Source organism: Lipotes vexillifer, unplaced genomic scaffold (assembly GCF_000442215.2).
Source record: "Lipotes vexillifer unplaced genomic scaffold, Lipotes_vexillifer_v1.1 scaffold1016, whole genome shotgun sequence".
Classification (NCBI taxonomy): Eukaryota; Metazoa; Chordata; class Mammalia; order Artiodactyla; family Lipotidae; genus Lipotes; species Lipotes vexillifer.
Genome location: NW_006769290.1, coordinates 464527 through 484760, shown reverse-complemented (window position 1 = coordinate 484760; position 20234 = coordinate 464527). Strand labels below are relative to the sequence as shown.

At 37.7% G+C, this 20234-nt stretch overlaps 1 protein-coding gene across 2 annotated transcripts in view; it reads right to left on the bottom strand.

Moving 5' to 3' along the window:
• Positions 1–15795: 15795 nt before the first annotated feature.
• The window catches only part of PCNP (PEST proteolytic signal containing nuclear protein), a 13628-nt gene continuing 9189 nt past the window's right edge, over positions 15796–20234 (bottom strand). Inside the window, exons 4-5 of one of the 2 annotated variants that reach the window (XM_007445542.1) lie at positions 17888–17943; positions 16538–16754 (exon numbers count right to left, since the gene is read on the bottom strand). In XM_007445542.1, the coding sequence (XP_007445604.1) occupies positions 16628–16754; positions 17888–17943 (183 nt within the window). In that variant the 3' untranslated portion in view covers positions 16538–16627. Of the gene's footprint in view, positions 16755–17887; positions 17944–20234 lie in introns of both variants that reach the window. The other variant, XM_007445543.1, reaches the window with a different exon arrangement.

Genomic DNA, 20234 nt, shown 5'->3' with positions numbered 1-20234 from the left:
GTAGGGAACTGTTTACCAGTCAAGTTTCCAATTGCCAGCCAAAGGTCAAACTTTGGCCTTAACAGTCCTCCTACCGGGACTCTTTAAGGTAGCAGGCTCAGACCTGCTATATTAACTCTTTTCTTCACAAACTGTAATACGAATAAATTGAGGGACTTCCCTGGTGGCGCAGTGGATAAGACTCTGCTCCCAATGCAGGGGACCCGGGTTTGATCCCTGGTCACAGAAGTAGGTCCCACATACCTGCCGCAACCAAGAGTTTGCATGCTACAACTAAGGAGCCTGCCTGCTGCAACTAAGACCCAGCGCAACCAAATAAATAGATATTTTTTAAAAAAAGAATAAATTGTAAAGTTGAAGAGGAGCAGGACATTTCCATAGTTCCCCCCACAAAATACTTATTAATATTACAAAGGAGAAGGAGCTGTTACAGTGGAGGATTCCTGGACTGAATGTCAATATTATGACATAGTGTGAGTGTGTTTCGTGTTTGGTAATTGTAATCATTGTTGCTTTTGTTGTGGTCATCCATTTACAATGCTTGGTGTCAGTTTATTTATCTCTTGTAAAAATAAAATACAGTGTGTGTGTGTGAGTTGTGGGAAAAAAAAGAAATGTACACTTAAAATGGGTGAATTTTACGTAAATTATACCTCAATAATTCTTTTTAAAAAAAGCTATTTGGAGGTCTAAATAAAATACATTAGCTTATAAAAAAATATTACAAAGGAGAAAAGAGAAACTTCATTGGGGAGAAGTCTGACAGACACCTTAATCAAGTAATCAAAGTGATCATGGTCAGTAATAGGATAAAATTGTGTACCACTTATATAGAATGCAATTAGAAGAATATAACATGTGATATTTCTGTCAAAAATGCATAACTTTAATCATGAGGAAGCATTAGACAATCCCAAATTGAGGGATATTCTACCAAGTAACTGGCCTGTGATATTCAAAAGTGTCAAGGTCACACACACACCCACACACACAAAGACTGAAGAACTGTACCAGACTAAAGGTGACTAACAAGACATGACAACAATGCAGTACATGATTCTAAACCAGATTATTTTGCTGTAAGGCAATTTGTGAAACTTGAAAGTGGTAAAAAGATTAGATGGTGGTATCCTATCAATGTTAATTTCCTGACTGTATGCAGTTATGTAAAAGAATGTGCCTATTTATAAGAATACTTAATTCAGATGTGATGTGGCATCAGGTTGGCAAGTTACTCTCAAATGTCTCAAAAATTATTCTACTTGTAATTTTTCTGTAAGCTTGAGATTGTTTCAAGATAAAATTATCTTTTAAATGAGTCGGAGGATTGACTTCTGGTACGACAGATGAGGCACTCTGCTGCTATGTTTCCCAAGGAAACTGTAAAATTTGAAAACAAAAACAACCATTTAAGGGATCTGTAAATAGTCCTAAGGGCAAACAGCAAATGAGGAACATCTATTCAAGAAGAATCTATGAGAATTCATTAAGAAAGGCAAGAGTCTGTGGTATTTGCATATGATATCACTTATATGTGGAATTAAAATATGACACAAATGAACTTATCTACGACACAGAAAAAGACTCACAGACATAGAGAACAGACTTGTGGTTGCCAAGGGGGAGGAGAGGTGGAGGAGGGAGAGTGGTAGTTAGGGATAGTATATATAGGATGGATAAACAACAAGGTCCTACTGTATAGCACAGGGAACTATACTCAATATCTTGTAATAAACCAGAATGGAAAAGAACATGAAAAAGAATGTATATATGTATGTAAAACTGAATCAGTTTGCTGTGCAATAGAAATGAATACAGCATTGTAAATCAACTATACTTCAATGTAATAAATTTTTTAAAAAGTGTCTGTGGTGTTTTTTTTTAAATATTTCTTTATTTATTTATATTTGGTTGCACCGGGTCCTGGTTGCGGCAGGTGGGCTCCTTAGTTGTGGCATGCATGTGGGATCTAGTTCCCTGACCAGGGATCGAACCCGATCCCCCTGCATTGGGAGCATGGAGTCTTAACCACTGCACCACCAGGGAAGCCCTGCGCCTGTGGTATTTGAACAAAGACCACTCCTTCCCTTCCCTGTCTCAGCTCAGTAAGGTGGCAACGCCACGCCAGACTGCTGCATCCTAGAATACCAGGCTCCCTCTCCCATCAGCTCCAGATTGCAGGGTGGTCCTCCCAGGAAGTCCAGGCCGTCAGTCTTTCTCATCCTTTTCCCAGCTACCTGTTGCTGAGATAAGGCCTGAGCAAGTGTGGTTGAGAGGTTCCTTCTCAACCAGGAAAGAACCTCTGGGGGTTCCTTCTTCCACCCAGCCCCACCCTGTGGAACAGAGGTTCTACTTTGGGCAAAGTGAGCTGAGAAGACAGAGGCCCTGCCGGCCCTTGTCTCTGTTCATGAACTGGCGGTTCCATGACAGGAGAGGAAGGCCGAGAAGACCTCAGGCTGCAGCCGCCTCTTGGCCAAGAGCTCAGCTTGCAGAGAAGGGGTGTCACGCAGAAACTTGCCATGGTCTTCACCTCCAGTTCCAGAATCCTGGCAGAGACTTTGCCTGGAAGTAGAAGCAGGCTGTCGAAAGCTCCTAATGTCTTCCCAAAGGGCTGACTGCATTTGCAACTGAGTCTGAGGATATTGAGGCCTAAGGGGTCCTCTCAAGCACAGTGGCGGTTAAGGCAAGAAGCAACTGAGAGGAGATTCAAGATATAGGATAAACTGTAGGCCTGCTGGTTTGTAGGAGAGAACTAGGGAAAAAGACAGCTGAGGGGAACCCTCTTGGAATCAGAATGAATATCAAACACTGACCTCAGAAATTATTATTGCAGGGACTTCCCTGGTGGTCCAATGGGTAAGAATCTCTCTTGCAATGCAGGGGACGCGTGTTTGATCCCTGGTCGGGGAACTAAGATCCCACCTGATGCAGGGCGGCTAAGCCCATGCACCACAACTACTGAGCCACATCTAAAGAGCCCATGTGCTCTAGAGCCTGTGCACCACAACTAGAGAGAAGCCCGTGCACCGCAACTACTGAGCCCACGGGCCACATCTAGACAGCCCACGCACCACACTAGAGAGAATCCTGCACACTGCAATGAAGAGCCCTCGTGCCACAAATAACACTCGACCCAGCCAATAAATAAATAAATAAATAAATAAATAAATAAATAAATATTTTTTAAAGGAAATTATTATTGCAAAGGAACCAGAGTTTGATTGGATTAGCTTGTTTGAACACCAAATTATTTCTCTAATAATCTAATCCCAGGGTATTTTTCAAAACAAATGAGCAATTAGCCAGCAATTAATGGAGTTTAACAGCTCATGTGATCATGGAAACAGAGGAAGAGAACAGTACTAAAATAATTGTCATCCCAAGGTGACTTGGCGTACTGAGAAAAATCAGAGGCTTAGACTATGGGAGGGAAAATAGACCACTAAAATAATCCAGCCAGTCACTAAACAAACAAACAAGCAAAAAACAATAACCAAGCCTTGGGAAGGGAGAGGGGCATGGGATCAGTACCCCAGCTTTCTACAATATGTTATCTAAAACGTCTAGTTTCTAACAAAAAATTACAAAGTATGCAAAGAAGCAGGAAAATATTCCCCATACACTGGGGGAAAAGTAGGCAACAGAAACTGCCTGTGAGAGTAACCACCTGACAGATTTAAAGAAACAGAACTAAAGAAAGCCACTGTCTTAGTCTGTTTGAGCTGTCATAACAAAATACCACAGGCTGGTGGCTTTAACAACAGAAATTTATTTCTCACAGTTCTGGAGACTGGTAAGTCCAAAATCAAGGTGCTGGCAAGGTAGGTTTCATTCTGAGTCCTCTTCTCTTGGCTTGTAGGTGGCCGCCATTTTGCTGTGTGCTCGCAGGACCTCTTCTAGAGAGAACATTCTGGTATCTCATGAGGACAGTTATTCTATCTGATCAGGACCTCACCCTTATGATCTCCTTTAACTGTAGTTACTTCCTTTGAGGCCCCATCTCCAACTACAGGCACACTGGGAGTTAGGGATTCAACATATGAATTTGGGTCAGGGCGGGGGTAGCAGGGACACAGACATTCAGTCCATAGCAACAGTGACTAAACAAGCAAAGGAAGGTGTACATATATCACCTCAAATAGAGAATAAAGAAAAAGGAAAAAAAGAACCAAATAAAATGAGTTGAAAAGTAAAATAACTAAAACAAAGGAACTTCAAGATAGATGGACAGAGATCATGCAAACAAAAGAACAGAGAGGAAAAACGATGAAGAAAATGAAGAGCCTCAGAGAAATGCGGGACATAATAAAATGTACTAATATATACATAATAGGAGTACTAGAAGGAGAGAAGAGAGAGAAAGAAGCAGAAAAAAATGTTTTTGAAGAAATAATAATTGAAAACTTCCAACATTTATTGAAAAACAATAACCTACACATCCAGGAAGCTTAATGAACTCAAATCAGAAAAAACAGAAAGAGGGGACTTCCCTTGCAGTCCAGTGGTTAGGACTCCACGCTTCCACTGCAGGGGGCTCGGGTTCAATCACTGTTTGGGGAACTAATCCACCAGGCTGCGCAGCGCAGCCCAAAAGAAAGAATAAACATAAAGAGATCCACAAACAGACATCATACTAAAAATGCTGAAAGTCAAAGACAAGGAGAAAACTGTAAAAGCAGCAAGAGAAAAACAACTTGTCACTTACAAAGGCACCCCAATAACAGATGACATCTCAGCAGAACAACAGAAGACGGAAGCAGTGAAATAACTTATTCAAAGTACTCAAAGGAATAAACTGTATACCAAGAACCTTACATCCAGAGAAGCTATGTTTCCAAAGTGAGGTTAAATACTTTACCAGATAAACAAAAACTGAGAGAATTTGTTGCTAACAGACCTGACTTTATAAGAAATACTTACAGGAAATTCTTTAGGCCGAAAGCAACTGAACTCAGATGGTAATTCAGATTCACATAAACGAACAAAGAACACCAGTAAAGGTAGTTATGAAATTTTTAAAAATAAATTTATTTATTTTTGGCTGCGTTGGGTCTTTGTTGTGGTGCGTGGGCTTCTCATTGTGGTGGCTTCTCTTCTTGCAGAGCACGGGCTCTAGGCACGCGGGCTCAGTAGTTGTGGCTTGCAGGCTCTAGGTGCGTGGGCTTCAGTAGTTGTGGCACGCGGGCTCAGTAGTTGTGGCTCGTGGGCTCTAGAATGCATGCTCAGTAGTTGTGGTGCACGGGCTTAGTTGCTCCACAGCATGTGGGATCTTCCCAGACCAGGGCTCGAACCCGTGTCCCCTGCATTAGCAGGCAGATTCTTAACCACTGCGCCACCAGGGAAGTCTGGTAGTTCTGAAATTATAGCAGGTTGTATGCACAATTATTCTCCTTTATTCCCTTAATTGATTTAACAAGCAGTTTTATAAAGTAATGTGTAGAATGTATTACTGAGCCAATAACATATAGAAATGTAATATATGTGTAAAATATATGCCAATAACAACACAAAGGAGGTAAGAGCAAAAAGGTATTGGATAAGGGAGTGGCTGTAGATGGTAAAGTAATAATTACATTAAGGTATTGTCAGGGTTGTAACATTAATAGATGTAACAGGTGTAACAGGACCACAGAAAGGGGGACAAGGGAACAGAGTAGAGCTATATAGGATTAACGTTTCTATATATAACAAACTAAGCCAGTAAAAATCTGAAGCTCATTCTGATAAGTTAAAGTGTATATGATAAACCCTAGAGCAATCACTAAAAACAAAAAAGAAAAAATCATTAAAGAAATTAAAATGCTACATTAGAAAATATTCACTCAATACAAAAGAAAGCAGTAAGGGAGGAATAGAGGAACAAACAAACAAAAAACCCGACATATAGAAAACAAAAGTAAGGGTCTTCCCTGGTGGTGCAGTGGTTAAGAATCCACCTGCCAATGCAGGCGACACGGGTTCAATCCCTGGTCCAGGAAGATCCTACATGCCACGGAGCAACTAAGCCCGTGCGCCACAACTACTGAAGCCCGCGCTCCTAGAGCCCGTGCTCCACAACGAGAGAAGCCACTGCAGTGAGAAGCCTGTGCACCGCAACGAAGAGCAGCCGCCACTCACCGCAACTAGAGAAAGCCCACATACAGCAGCAAAGACCCAACACAGCCAAAAATAAATAAATAAATAAATAAATAAATAAATAAATAAATGTATATGTAAAAAAAGAAAAAAAGTAAAATGGCATACAAAAATACAACTACATCAATAAAACATTAAATGCAAATAGACTGAACAATCCAATCAAAAGGCAGAGGTTGTCAGACAGGATTAAAAAAAAATAAAACCATGATCCAACTGTATGCTGTCTACAGGAGACACACTTTAGATTCAGAGATACAACTAGATTAAAAGTAAATGGATGGGGACTTCCCTGGTGGCACAGTGGTTAAGAATCCGTCTGCCAATGCAGGGGACACGGGTGCGAGCCCTGGTCCGGGAAGATCCCAAATGCTGCGGAGTAGCTAAGCCCATGTACCACATCACTGAGCCTGCACTCTAGAGCCCACAAGCCACAACTACTGAGCCTACAAGCCACAACTACTAAAGCCCACGTGCCTAGAGCCTGTGCTCTGCAACAAGAGAAGCCACAGCAATGAGAAGCTCGTGCACCATAATAAAGAGTAGCCCCCACTCGCTGCAACTAGAGAAAATCTGCACGCAGCAATCAAGACCTTTAGCAGCCAAAAATAAATAAATAAATAAATAAATTAATATCCCTGTATGAATGTGGGTTTGCTATTTCTTCTGCTTTTAATTCTGGCAGTTTTTGCTTTATACAGCTTGAAGCTATTATTAGTTGCATATTGTATAGAATTGTCTTCCTGGTGAGTTGAACCTTTTATCATTATGAAAGGATAAAGTAAAGTGCCTCTGGTAATGCTCCTGGATTTAAGTCTATTTTGACTGAAATTAAAAGAGCTACATCAGTTTTTCTGGTATTCATGTGGTACATTTTACCATCCTATTGCTGTCAACCTGTTCATATCCTCATACTTAAGGTATGTCTGTTGTAAACAGTATATGGTTGTCTTTTTTCTTTTTTTGGCCACTCCACGCAGCATGCAGGATCTTAGCTCCATGACCAGGGATAGGACCCTTGCCATCTGCAGTGGAAGCATGGAGTCCTAATCACTGGACCACCAGGGAATTCCCTATGGTTGTCTTTATAAAAAAAAGGTCAGGCCACCAATCTTTGTCTTTTCATGGGAATATTTAGTCCAGTTATAAAACATGACATAATTACTGACATATTTGCATATAAATCTGCCATTTTAGTTTGCTTTGTTTTTGGTCCTGCCTGTTCTACATTTCTTTTCCTTTTCTGCCTTTTTATGTTTTATTTTTACTTATTTTTACAAAAGTATTTATTTTGGCTGCTCCAGGTCTTAGTTGTGGCATGCAGGATCTTTAGTTGTGGCATGCAGGCTTCTTAGTTGCGGCATGCATGTGGGATCTAGTTCCCAGACCAGGGACCAAACCCGGGCCCACTTGCATTGGGAGCATGGAGTCTTACCCACGGGACCACCGGGGAAGTCCCTACTTTTCTGCCTTTTTAAAACACTCCATTCCCCTCCTCCCATTACCTTGTGAGTTACATATTCTTTGAACTATTATTTTATAGTTAGCCTAGACATCACATTAAAGTTCTTGGCACAATGTCTTCTACTTCACAGGCATCCACTTCATGAGCTGTAGGCCGTGTAAGTTCAGATACATATCAACCTTTTCAACAGATGTGAAAACAGAAAAAAGAGGCAGATTTATCAACTCCCACACCAATGGTACCCAATACAATTAGGCCTCATGTTGACCCCATTTCCCCTTGAAAACCCTCTGTGGATTTGCTGTCATCATCTGCTTTCCTAAATTCTGGCTGGAGGTTTTTCTTAAACTTTAAAAGTTATCCTGTATATATTTGTCAATTTTTTTCCTCTTTAACATCTACCATTCTCCTAGGTACCTAGGTCCAAACCTCTTGTCATCCGGATGCTTCCATTTCTTCTATCATTGATTCAACCACTGAATTCCTTAGCAATGTCTCTGATCTGTTACTTCTATTACATTACCGCTAATTAATGTTAACATATTACTTTAAGGTTTTATAAACTCATGCATGTAGTGTATTACCATTATCTTGGTTTCCTATAGCTCCCATGCTGGCCCTGTTTTCCTTTCTGTCTTACACACATTACTTCCAGATTAATATCTGAAATTGCTCTTAATCTTGAAACTTCCGAGTTTTCTAATGACTCTATGTCCATAGCAAGGAAATCACAATAGGAATGAAAGTAACTAACTCTGTATGTGAAAAGAGATCACTGTTATCAAAATCTTTCTCCATTTCAGCATGGTGGCACTACCAGCAGCCCTTGTTTTAAGGGTTGGCACAGCAGACTTCCCTGGTGGTCCAGTGGTAAAGAATCTGCCTTCCAACGCAAGGGACGTGGGTTCAATCCTTGGTCAGGGAACTAAGATCCCACATGCCGAGGGGCAACTAAGCCCGTGTGCACCACAACTACTGAGCTCCCGCACCTCAGTGAGAGAGCCTGTGTGCCGCAAACTACAAAGCCCACGCGCCACAACTAGAGAGAACGCTGAGTTCTGACAACGAAAAAAGATCCCACATGCCTCAATGGAGATCCTGTGTGCCGCAACTAAGACCTGATGCAGACCAAAAAATAAATAATAATAAAATAAAATAAATAAATATTAAAAAAATAAAAAGTTGGCACAGAGTAGCAGCTGCTTCTTAAGTTCCTCTACTGGAGAAAGCAAGGACTGTAGTAAAATTCATACTTAAGATTCCCAGTTTTCTTCCTTGGAGCATCTCATAGTCAGTGCCCACTGTAGAATTCAAATGAGATAGAATGAGAAGAAACACCTGTTTATAATTACCTGGGAAGGGGACATTTTCATTTCAAAGTGGCCCTCTGAGAATATAACTACACTTAAATCCTGTTTTGGGAAACTTGCTGGTATGGTTATGTATGTAACTGTCTATACACAGATTAAATTAATATTCACACACAGCATTACGACAGTGTTGTTAGAATATTTGGGGAGTTTTATATCCAACTCAGTATTATTTATATTTATGGTTAAGAGATATACCTTGTGAATCTGAGTCAAACCACTGCTCACATCTTGTTTTTTTTTGAAAGAAAACTTTATTTTTTTAAAGAGCCATTTTAGGTTCATAGCAAAACTAAGTGGAAAAGTAAAGTGTTCCTATATACCCCCCTTCCCACATGTACACCTTTCCATTCTCAATTGCATCTTCAGTTAGATTTGCTTTAATGATTTGCAAGTATTTTATCATCTAATTAGTACTTACCTCCTTTCCATATTACTTTCTTTGCAGTACTTGATGTAAGTGTCCTGCTACTTGTTTTGATCTCTTTTCCTTAAAGTCAGGATATAATATATATTCCATAAATACTTAGAAACTTTGTTTTATTTTCAGTCATGGTTACATGGGTAAATTCATAGTTTCTATTGATCTAACCAAGTTTTACATCAACTGTGGTTTAATCATGGAATTCTAAAAGCAGAAATAGAATAAGTAACTCCAGGTGTGTGACTAGCATGAGATCAGGATAATGCTGGATTCTGAGTGAAATTCATTTGTGGTGTATTTGGATGACATACCAATCAGTGATATAGATGCACCAGCATTCAGAGGTAGCTCTTCTTGCAGTAAAGTTATAGTGCTCGTCCTTGATATTTTACATAGTACACAAGTTTTTTTTTTCCTAAATACTAAGCAATGTAAATTCAATGGATACCACAGATAAAATGCTCCCAAAGAGCACTTATACTTAGAAAAAACCCCAAAAATATTTATAACAGCACATTTGTATTATATTTTAAAAGTACAAGATGTGAATGAGTTCTATGTCCATGTGCAATAATTAAGTGGGTGTCTATTGCGATGTAGCCCAAGGTCTTTGGTCTGAAAAAGTTCTCACATATCTGAAGCCCTAGCATGACAGTTAATTTGTCTTAGAGATACCTCTACTCCCCACTCAGTTCTCCAATTATCAAAGTAATGTAGGATCAATATAGGAAATTTAGAATGTATAGGAAAATGAAAAGTAAAAAGTGAAAAACTAAAACCAATAATTATTGCTAACTAACAATGGATTCTTGTGGGGGTAAAGGGCTACAAATCGCCAGGGACTTTTCGTGAACAAGTTGAATAAGGAATTTCCAAAATTTGTCTTCAGTGTGGTGATGGGCAGCTTGGTGTGCTGTTCTTCCCTGCAGCCAGCAGCTGTACCTCCTCAAAGATCTGAATTTCAGCCTCCGGGCCCCTCCTCTAAGATGTTGTCTTTTGCTTGTTCACTTATTCCCTTAGCCCTGTGGGTGGTGGTTTCTTCCCGCAGTTGCTACTTCTACTACACCGGAGAGTTCTCATGTTAATTTTATATATTACAGTTTCCCCTCATTGATAAAATGCTGAAAGAGCTTTCAGCAAAATTCAACACCTATTTCTGATAAAAGTACTTAAGAAAATTAGGAATTGATGGATTTTTTTTTTTTCTTTTTTTTGCTGTACGCGGGCCTCTCACTTGTGGTCTCTCCCATTGCGGAGCACAGGCTCCGGACGCGCAGGCTCAGCGGCCATGGCTCACGGGCCCAGCCGCTCCGCGGCATGTGGGATCTTCCCGGACCGGGGCACGAACCCATGTCCCCTGCATCGGCAGGTGGACTCTCAACCACCGCGCCACCAGGGAAGCCCCTGATGGATATTTTTAACACGATAAAATATGTAGTCCTAAAGCCAGGATCTTATTTAATAGTAAAATGCTGGAGATATTTCCACTGAGAAAAAGACAAGGATACCCATTTATTCTACTACTATTCAATACTGTATTAGAGGTATTAAGCAATGCAATTAGAAAAGAAAAATAAATTGAGGCACAAAAATTGATAAAGTAAAGCCATCTCTATTTGCAGGTGACATGATGCTACACCTGGGAAATTCCTGAGAATCAATGATAAAACTCAAACAATAAGGAGTTTAGTAAGATAGCAAGACACAGAATTAACATACAGAAATTGTCTTCATATCTTAAAACAATAACCAGCACAAAATGATAGAGAAAACCTCATTTCAAAGCAACAAAGATGATTAAATATTTAGGAAGAAGCTTAACAAGAAATAGGCAAAACCCATATGAGAAAAAATTTAACACTCCCCCAAAACACAAAAGCAGACTGCTTCCTATTAGGATGGCTTAATATCATACAGATGTGTTAACTAAAATTAGATCTTGATCTCACAAATGCACAAGAATATACTCCAAATGGATCAGGAGTCTGTTTAAATTTGAAAATGAAACAATACAAGCACTAGAAAAACAAGGGTGAATTTATCTTTAATCTCAGTATAGAGAAAGGCTTTCTAACTATTAACAAAACTGAAAGGCAACAGAGTTGAATAAAATTCACTACATTACAAAAAAAGGAAGCTGTTTGTATTACAAAGAACACCATAATCAAAGCCGAAAGACAATTAACAATTAGGATAAACTATTTATAACATATGTATAAAGAGTTAATATGACAAATTCTTAAAATTTGAGAAAGGACCAAAAACCCAATAGTAAAGTGGGAATGAAATAAACAGACTATTCATAAAGATATTCAAATGGCCCTTAAACATATGAAAAGAATATTCAATCTCACTCATAGCTAGAGAGATGCAAATTAAAACTACTCTAACATGCCTTTTTTAAAAAAAATTAATTTATTTATTTATGGCTGTGGTGGGTCTTCGTTGCTGCGGGCAGGCTTTCTCTAGTTGTGGCGAGCAGGGCCTACTCTTGGTTGCGGTGCGGGGGCTTCTCATTGCGGTGGCTTCTCTTGTTGCGGAGCATGGGCTCTAGGCACACAGGCTTCAGCAATTGTGGCACGCGGGCTCAGCAGTTGTGGCTCACGGGCTCTAGAGCGCAGGCTCAGTAGTTGTGGCTCACGGGCTTAGTTGCTTCGCGGCATGTGGGATCTTCCCGGACCAGGGCTCGAACCCGTGTCCCCCGCATTAGCAGGCGGATTCTTAACCACCGTGCCACCAGGGAAGTCTCATGCCGTTTTTTTAAACCTATCAGATATAGCAAAAATTAAAAAGCATGACAAACACATTCTGCTGGCAAGACTGTGGGAAAAGGCATTCATATATTTTTGGTGGGAAAACAAACTGGTACAATCCTTTTGTAGGAGAATTTGGCAATATCTAATAAGAGTAGATATGCACTTATATTTTGACCCAGCATCCTACTTCTGGGAATTTACCTGAAGGAAGATACATCCCAACGAGAAAATACACCTGCACAGGTTATTCGATTACAGCATTGTAATGGCAAAACATTGGAAATGACCTAAATGCCCATACAAGTAAGAGTAATTGCATTGACTATGGTATATTCACACAATGGAGTACTATGTAGCTGTTAAAATTTTTTTTGAGAAAGATCTCCATGAACTGGTATAGTTTCCAGGGTATACTGTAAAGTGAAGGGAAAAAAAAGGATAAAAGAATAACTGTAGTATATTACATTTCATGTAAGATAAAAGGAGAAATAATAAACACCCATCTATTCATTGATTTAAAAGGAAACACAGGAAGGATAAACCAGAAACCAGAGATGGATTACCTATAGGGAATAGGTGTAAACAGGATAGAAAGGACAGGAGAAAGAGAATGAGGCAGAAATAGGGAGGAGTTACACTTTTTGTATAGTTCCAACTTTTAGACATATGCTATTTCACATGCAAAAAAAATTAACAATGAGCAGTAATTCATTATGAAACACAAACAAAGCCAAACTGCATTACAAATGAGTAACACAATCATACTGAAAGGGGGAGCAAAGAACTAACCTACATAACTTTGTAAAATAGTATTTTGATTATGTACTCTTTAGACTAAAAAGGAAAGGAACTATATACAAATACTGCACTCTGGTTAGTTTTTCATAGGGAAATATTATGAATTAATTCTGAAACTTTATGTGTATTCTAGAAATTAAGCAAATAAGTGAACAGATTATACATAGTCAGATTTCTTACTGTTGGACAAGAGTAGTAAGTAGAGAAAGGAGGAAGACTAGAATGAATCTGGTGTTGGTCTGGTAATGGAAGTATCTATATGAACTCATGGAGATACATACAGTATACACATACATACACACACACACATAGATCTAGAAATTGACATAGATGTATATACATACATATATTTTCTAGCTCTGTCAAGTAGGCTAGAAGCAATGACACTTCAGAACCAATGAGTACACTTAGCGCAGATTTTGATTCTAAAAGGAACCATGGATGCTTAGAGAAATCACTGATTCCAGGGTTAAAGAAGAGAAAATATGAGTCCAGAATATCTTCTGGTGCCAGAAATTAAAGATTAAAAAAAAAGAATGGAGACGTGTCAAGACACAAGGGTCAATGGGGAGGGGTTTGTGTGGGCAAATCTGGGACATTTTGAGTAACAAAATATATGATTGTAGTGCATTATAAATTATAGAATAACGTAAGAATACACAGGCCCATTATCAATACAAAATTGAATAAAGAATGGAGAACGAAATTTCCTCACAGAATCTGAACTACAAAAAATACAAGATGAAAATAGAAAAATCATCATTCGGCAAATCCTACACTAACAATTGTTTCAGTAAAGAACCATGGGGGAAACACCCAAAAAACAAAAACCATGAATGTCTGCCAATTAGTGGGCAAAAGTATGAGAATATGATACTTACAAGAATTTTCCCGTAAGATACTAATTACAAACAGAAAATTTACAACTTTGACATTGTACATATCTGGCAGATACCACCCTAACCAAGTGATCAAAATTAACATCACACTAGTAAGAGGACAAATTGACATCATGTGCTTGCTGATACACTGAAGACACATCCGTTCTGTCTTATTTTTGCCAAAAATGCATAAACTGAATTTGTGAGGAAACATTAGGGATATCCCAAATTGGGAGATCTACAAATAATTGGCCTGTACTTTTCAAAAAGTCTAAGGTCATAATAGACAAACACTGAAGATTCCCAGATTAAAGGGGTTTAAGAGAGATGACAACTAAACAATATGTGATAATGTAGTGAATCTTCAACTAGGGAGATATTAGTGGAGCAAATGGTGAAATGTGAATAAGGTCTGTAGAATAATAGTGTAAGGTGATATAATATTTTAATAATGTTAATTCCCTGATTTTGACAATTGTCCTGTGGTTGTATGCTATCATTTGAAGAACATGGAAGTACTTCACTATATTTTTGCAATGTTTTGAGTCTGAATTTTTTTCAAAATGAAAAGTTAAAAATATTAAAAAGTATCTTCATCTCAGCAGGGAAGTAACTTGAACAATCCCTCCACAGTATATCAAGCTAACCCTGATTATTAGCGTTAAGAAAAAAACATTTGAAATTCATAGCCTTCATTTGTAATTAGTCTAACTAGAAACGAACCTTAAGTTTAAAATGTAGTTCAATCTTTTCATTTACTAACACCTGACCTATAGGGCAGCAGCATTATAAACATTTAAGAAAATATTTAGAGATAATGAATGGCAGACACAAGTAAGAGAATACCTTCTAACACTTAGGGATTTTCAAAGGTATCCCTCAGCAGAATTTTCTACAGCACATAATAGATGATACTTTGGCAGTAGAGGAAAGGGAGGATTTGGATTAGGTCTCTTTCTAACCTGAGATACTGTAATGTTCTAGAACTATGTGCTAAGTTAGGTAGACTCCAAAGAGCAATTTAAAATCTCCCATTACTCTGGCCAACAATCTGGGCAAGAGCACCAATAACATCTGTCTCTTCTTTGTTTAAAACAAACCCAGCAACAATTAAGTGTAACAGAAAATAAGAACACTTATAGAGTTTGACAAATTTATTGGTATTTTAGTAAAGACATTCATCTCAGTCGTTTTGGGATGTTATTTCAACATAAACATTAAAATAAACAAAAATGGGAAGTTTGCCTACGTTAAAGCAAGTTAAATTCATGTATCTTGATATAATTAAACCATGTAAGTAAGAACTAATCGTTCTATATACATTTCCATTGTTTTACTTGGGGCTTACTCTAAACTTATATGCAAGTGAACAAAGTATTAGGAATATATACAGGCTGCTTCTCTGGAGTTATTACCTATTGAAAGAGCTCAGAGAGTAGTTATCACCAATTAAACAGTATGAAGCTGCCTCCAAATCTAACATTGTAAGAGTTTTCAAGGAAATCATTATACTATATGTTTCTTTTATGTGTGACTATGCTTTTAAAGATGTGTTTAACTGTCACATTAAAAAAAGAATTCATATACAATACAAAAATACAAAATAAACACAATCCTACAACACAAAGATTAACAAAGTATATGTGGTCAAAGATTCCATAAAATATGTTTAAAGATGCATTTTCTTTCCTTTTATTTTCAGTATCTAAAATGTGCTTTTAAAGAGGCCACTGGTTAATATGTATACAGTTAAAAGAAACCATATTATTGTGCTAAATAAGAATTTCTGTAATAAGTTCAAATCAAGTTGGATTTCACAAGTTAGTAACATAAATGCTTTGATAAAGTTACAGAAAGTGCATCTTTCTTATTTTCCATCTTCATACAATGTTGCCTTTTTTTTTTGGTGTTTATATCCTTTAAAAAATAAGAACAGCCAAATATTTAACTATTATGTACATTTAAATTTTTGGTGGTGGTTTGTTATTTTAAAAGAAACAGCTTCCTTATGATTTGCCTGAAGATCTGGTGGAAATACTTACAGGAACTAGCTAATAACAAAAACCAAGAGAAGCACATTCAAAATACTGATTTACTTTGGTAGCAAATGGTTGTTCTTTGAAGACTATCAAAGGTAGACAAGACCCTTTAAAGTGAAGTGGGCTATTTTAAATACTCAACAGTTTACATAAAAATTTTAAATGTTCTTTTTAAAGAGCTAAGCATCTGTATCCACTGATAGCAATGCAACAACTAGTTTATGATGATTCGAAACAAAACAAATGCCCATTAGAAAAAAAAAAGCTGTATTTTAATTTTTATCTAATTTACTTTCTCAGTCAATAGTCCAGCAACATTTTCCTCCCAATACAATACTCCCTTCTCTATAAGGCTGTTCCTGGGAGCCAGACTTTAGGTTAACAAGGGAGTTAAGTTAGAGAGTAACCGCCTACAGTTTAAATAGACAACTTTTTGCTTCCCTCTTAATGTGCTAGTAGTTGTGTCTAAAAAAATATGCAATTCTTAGAAAGGTACCATTTGATTTTTTAAATCATCTATAACCTTTGGAAACTAATCACATGAAACTACAAAATTAGCAAATGTCTTGAAATCTGTATATAAAACATAAATTACCTCTAATTTCAAATTCTCATTTATTAGTGTACCACTCAATCTTTAAAAAAAGAAAAAGAAAAAAAAAGGCGGCTCCAAAGATAGTCTTATACCATTCTTTAAAAAAGGAAACTGTTCCTTTTAACTTTACACCCACCCCATACCCCAATTTCAAAACACATCATTTAATTGTCTTGGTCATGGACATTTCCAAGATGAGATTTTATATTTCGCTCCCATAGCTTCTGGTTATCAGAAAACCCATGCTTTCCTTTATTGAAGGAATTTGGTCCTGCTGATGTTGGTGTATCCCTGTGTTAAAAGAAAGGAAACTTATTTAAAATGTTATATAATGATTTTCGGGCTATGTTTTTAACTCACTGAAAACACATTTGTTTAGCACCTATTATAAATGCAGGCCAAACATCAAAAGCCTCTACAGATCTTTTTAAAAATACCCTTTACACAGACCCTGTCCTAAAATTTCAGATTCAGTAGGCCTGAGGAGAAGCCAGGTAAATCTGTAGTTTTAACAAACATCTAAGGTGATTCTGATACGCAGCAACCACTATAGTGGCAATCACTATGGTTTTAAAAACCGTTGCTTGTAACCCATTAACAGTGTCATTAAATCAATTTGGTGGTGGCTTGCCATCAGCATTTATAAAAAATGAAACAGAAGATGTCATTTTATGAACTTCTGTTTCAGTTTTAAATGTTTAGATATATGAAGATATATGTATCCTGGGTGTTTAGATTTGGTTAAAATGCCAGATGTATTTACTTTAGGTCCCAGTCCGAAAGGGAGGCAGGCAGACAGCCACTGGGACAGTTCCCATTTGAATCACAGATGAAGTCTGAAGACTGATGCGTGAAGACTCAGTACTTAGTTCTTCTACATTTGGTAGAAGTGGGGATATAGTATAGGTTGTTTTGAAGCCCAGCTTTCTTATTAGCCTCTAAGTTATCCATTTACGCATACAAAGACAGGAAACGGAACATCGTGTTAACTTGAAATTAATGTTATTTTCACAATAAAAGAAACAATGGAGGAAAATTTTTAAATGTTTTTGTCTTCTTTTTATATTTGGCATCTAAATTACTAAGGAAAATGGGACACATACAATCAAGATTAAGTGGTGGGAATATCTTAAGTGAGATGAGTGAAAGCCATTTTTTTATACCTGAAAAAAACTTTTCTCATAACTATTTGAAAAAATTTAGATTACATGTATCTGAAAAAAAATAGCATTAAATTATTGTTATTTTTCCTTTTCTTAAAATACTAATTTTCTTTTACCAGGAGAGTAATCTCAGAAAACAAAACTCTTTTGCCCAAATATGCAAGAAAAGCTTGAACACTAATAGATTATGTGCAACTTGCAATTTATTCTTGCTCTTAATTCACTATAATTTTCTACAATATTATACAAAAATTATAATACCTTCCAATATTCTTCATCCTCATCTTTGCTTCTGGAGGCATTTCCTCTGGTTCACTCTGGAGAAAAATGTAAGACAGAAACAGAGATGACTGCATGTAGATAGAGCTGACCCTTGAACAATGCAGGAGGATCAGGGGCACTGCCCCCACAGCACCACAGTCAAAACCCCGTGTGTAACTTTATAGTTGACCCTCCATAGACACGGTTCCACATCTGAGGATTAAACCAGCCTTGGGATAGTGTAGTACTGTAGCACGTTACTGAAAAAAATCTGCATATAAACAGGCCTGTGCAGTTCAAACCTGTGTTGGTCAAGGGTCAACTATATTAAAATCACTTGATTACCAATAATGCTAAATTTTATATCTAAGTTTGAAATTTTGGTGAAAGGAGAAAATCATTTATCTTAACTACATTAAAAAAAACCCTCATGCTTCTACTGTGCTGATTCTGCGTAAAGAAAAAAAATCTGGTAAAAACTTGATATTCTAGGGACTCCCCTGCCGGTCCAGTGGTTAAGAATTCCGTGCTTCCATTGTAGGGGGCGCGAGTTCGATCCCTGGTTGAGGAACTAAGATCCTGCATGCCATGCAGCGTGGCCAAAAAACAAACCAACAAAACACAAGAACAAAAAAAACCCCCAAAACAAAAACAAAACCCCCCAAAAAACTTGATATTCTAGAACTAAAACTATTTGTTTACTATAAGCTACACATTGTGTTAAATGCTTTAATATACACTGTCTTTGAAAACCCTAACAATCCTACAAGGTGGGTATGAGTATCATCATTCACATTTTGTAGGTAAGGTAAACAAGGTTAACTTGTCCCAAGTCACAAAACAGCTAGATGCCAAAGCAAAGGCTCTTAACCATTTTACTGTATTGCTCCTTCTCAAAAATGTCTCCTTTACTGAAAAGACATCTTGAAAGCTCATTCTCTACTACTTTTCCATAGTTACAGCTCGTGAAAAGATATGTGACAAGTGTCTTTTAGATGTTTTTAAGTATAAATGTTACTGATGAGCTAAATATTATTTTTTACACAGTCATCTGCAAGATCCAGCTTAAAGGGATTTCTACTGGTCAAATCTGAGACAATTTGAGCATTAAAACCTGTTGAATAGCGCCTACACTTATAAAAGCTCTTCCTTACAGTAAGAAACATTAAACATAGAAGGGATGAAAGAATGAAAAAATATCACCATTCAGCAAACATCATAATAATTGATTCTGGTAAGAATCACCAATGAATGTTAACACTCATGAGTGAACACTTAAGAAATTATGTATTTTCACATATTCTTTTTTTAAATTTTATTTATTTATTTACGGCTGCATCAGATCTTCGTTGCTGTGCGTGGGCTTTCTCTAGTTGCAGCGTGCGGGGGCTACTCTTCATTGAGGAGCACGGGCTTCTCATTGCAGTGGCTTCTCTTGTTGTAGAGCACGGGCTCTAGGCACATGGGCTTCAGTAGTTGCGGCACATGGGCTCAGTAGTTGTGGCTCGCAGGCTCTGGAGCACAGGCTCAGTAGTTGTGGCGCACGGGCTTAGTTGCTCTGTGGCATGTGGGATCTTCCTGGAACAGGGCTTGAACCCGTGTCCCCTGCACTGGCAGGCAGATTCTTAACCACTGTGCCACCAGGGAAGTCCCCTCCACATATTCTTTAAAACATATCCCCACAAGATAAATTTTAATTATAAAAGATAAAACAGTAATTTGACAGTAGAGAAATCTGGCAGACGTCACTTTAACTAAATGATCAAAGTTAACACTGCCAGTAATGGGATATACTGACATGTGCTCCTGATATGATGCATTGAGAACTTGGCATTACTTCTGTGGTACGCCTGCCAAAAGGAATGTGAATTTAATCATAAGGGAACATCAGACAAATCCAAACTGAGGGACGTTCTACAAACTAACTGGCCTGAACTCTTAAAAAATGTTAATGCCATGAAATACACAGAAAAACCCAGGAGTTGTCCAAATTAAAAAAGACTAAAGAGATACAACTGAAAAAGTATTTTTAAATTTCAAAATTAACTAAATGAACACATTCTTTGTACAATATATTTCAGGCTTAGATATATATCCAAGGTTAATTAATACGTGCTGCAGAAAAAGGAAGAACCAGATGAAGATTTTATTTCCTTTTTTTTTTTTGGCCATGCTGAGCGTCATGCAGGATCTTAGTTCCCTGACCAGGGATCAAACTGGTGCCCCCTGCAGTGGAAGTGCAGAGTCTTAACCACTGGACTTCCAGGGAAGTCCCAGATGCAGATTTTAGATGCATATATTCTTTTACCTAAGAGACAAGTTTATCCCTACCAATCATTACCATCTT